The 2,610-nt window shown below is 43.2% G+C and overlaps 1 protein-coding gene across 1 annotated transcript in view; it reads right to left on the minus strand.

The window, feature by feature from the left end:
- LOC121938777 (THO complex subunit 3-like) overlaps positions 1-2,543 on the minus strand; it is a gene marked incomplete at its 5' end in the record, with an annotated part of 3,911 nt that extends 1,368 nt beyond the window's left edge. Inside the window, one exon of the mRNA XM_042481945.1 lies at positions 2,438-2,543. Within this exon, the coding sequence (XP_042337879.1) occupies positions 2,438-2,543 (106 nt within the window). The remainder of the gene's footprint in view (positions 1-2,437) is intronic.
- Positions 2,544-2,610: the final 67 nt, after the last annotated feature.

Below are 2,610 nucleotides of genomic sequence, written 5' to 3' on the forward strand. Positions count from 1 at the left end.
CTGGTCAGTCCATCAGAGGGGTTAATTTAAAACAGCTGAAAACACGAAGAACATCCAACACATTTAAAGAGGATTTAAAAAAAACAACATATTAAAGAGATGTGAGCTGAAACAGTCAGATGTGACAGACAGGACGGCTGTTTCTCACAGAGCGACTGTGATACGTGACCTGTGTGTGTGTGTGTGTGTGTGTGTGTGTGTGTGTGTGTGTGTGTTTATTCAGATTGATCTGTTCTTGTGTTGGTCTTCATTCTTGAGTGATTATTTCGAGGTGTGTGTGGTGAATATTTGGGCAGAAATCTTGAATAATCATGTTTAAAATCAACTTTAATGATTTGCAAAATTCCTCTTTTTCAGACATGAAGACGTTTGTTCACTGAATCGGTCCTCACGGCGTTCTGCTGCTGTTTTTTCATGCTTTTATTTTGTTCTCTTATTTCATTTGACACTTTCCAAATAAAGATGGACCCAATTCTCCAGCAGGACAGGGACAGATCTAACATGTTCCCAAGACTCACCAGCCAGCAGGGAACGTTCCCACAACACCAACTAACATTACCTACAAGTCCCAATAATGTTTAAAAAAACATTTTAATCTAATGTTCAACAAACGTTTTAAGGTGTAATCTTCACAGTATCTGCTGATTTTAATCAACTCAATCTTCAGCTCCAGAGATGAAGCAGGATCAAGGATCTTTGTAATTTCGTGTTTTAAACTTTATTTAAAAAGTGACCAATAAATCTACCTACGGCCCAAAAAATGTTGATTATATCAAATAAATGCTGACTGAGACGTAACGTTTGAGCTGCAAACACTGAATGAAAATGTAATGTGATATGTTAACAATCAAAAAGATTTAACATGTTCTGATGTTTCTGGAGAATATTAGCTGAACATTAAGAAGAACGTTCTGACAACTAAAATAAAACTTGCAGCTGAAAACATTAATGACACATTTGGTTACATTGTAACATTCTCAGAACGTTTTTAGAACCAAAAATTTCCAGCTGGGTCTCTGGGTCCGCACGCTGAAGCGGGCTGTGGACATGTCCGCGCGCTTGGGCTGTCCATGTCCGCGCGCTTGAGTGGGCTGTCCTTGTCCGCGCGCTGAGTGGGCTGTCCATGTCCGCGCGCTGGAGAGGGCTTTCACACATGTCCGCGCTAGACCGGGCAATCGGACAAGTCCGCGCGCTGGAGCGGACTGTCGCACATGTCCACACTGGAGTTGGAAAACATTGCAGGAGCGAGACAGTTTGTAAAACTGCTCTAGTGGAGCAGGCTGTCACACATTTTCGCGTTGGACCGGGCTGTCCATGTCCGCGCGCTGGAGCGGTAATTAAAAATTAAAATTAAACAAATCAGTGGGGTTACCACAGAACAACACAAAACAAAGAAATAATAAATCAGAATCTAACAAAAATTATAATTAAAGGGGCAGGTCGCACACTTAAGCTTAACAAAATATATCAATCAATAACTGCCCAAGCAGAACTTAAATATAACCAATCATAAACAAAAGGAAAGCTAAAGAAAAAGAAAACAAAACCCAAACCCAACAATGACCGAATTACATATAGAAAATCTTTCAATTTAACCTAATTAACAAATTAATTACATCAGTAGCCAAAATCAGGATTAATCAAAAAAGAAAAAAAATACAAATTAACCCATACAACTAATCCAAAAGTAACAGAACGTAACCGCACGTTTACACACACACACACACACACACACACACACACTGTACATACAATATTTAAAATTGTGCTTCGCCCGTGGCGTGCGGCCAAGAGGCGGTGGAGACGAGCAGCAGCGGAGACAAAAACAGCAGCGGCCCCGATCAGCTGGTTACATTAACACCTAGCCAAGAAAAATACTATTAGCATGGCTAAATGACTGAACATGATGCGGTGCGCGCTACGAGACACGCATACCTTTTCGGTCACAGCCGGCACACACACAGACACACACGAGAGGAGGGAGGGAGAGAGAGGAGTCCGGGCTGCGACCAGCGTTTACCTGTGACCACGCTAGCATTAGCCAATTTAGTAGCATCAACCATACAGCAGAGACAGAGAGGACACTTACCACGGCCAACAAATGCAGCAGCACCTAACACGGGGCACGGAGCAGCGCACAGGCAACCGCCCTACAACACAACACCGATGCCGTAAGCACACAAACAGACACAAACAACCCGCGAGGTGAAGCAGCGTGCAGCCACACCTGTCGGCCGAGCGACCTCCGGCACGGAAGTGACGCGCCGGTGGTGACGGAGAGAGGCGCGAAAGGTAAAACTGGTGGGAGCATTTTATACCAGCCCACCTCATCACGGCCACCAGCTGCGCTCATTACCAGCAGTGGCAAATGACAGCGGATAAACACCTCTATGCTGCTGCAATAGCATAACTCATTCATAAAAGTCATAAATTTTACCTTCTCCTGTGTCTTTCCTGGTGTCTCACTTGTGAAGTGTACGGTTGTTGTTGGGGTTTTTTTTGCTGCCATCTGCTGGAAGACTTGGAAACACGTCCTCTCAAATCTAAAACACAAAAAATAAAAAGATACTGCTTTAGCCATGATTTTAGAAATATTGAGGTCAAATATAA

The sequence above is a fragment of the Plectropomus leopardus genome, unplaced genomic scaffold, assembly GCF_008729295.1.
Source record: "Plectropomus leopardus isolate mb unplaced genomic scaffold, YSFRI_Pleo_2.0 unplaced_scaffold3288, whole genome shotgun sequence".
NCBI lineage: Eukaryota > Metazoa > Chordata > Actinopteri > Perciformes > Serranidae > Plectropomus > Plectropomus leopardus.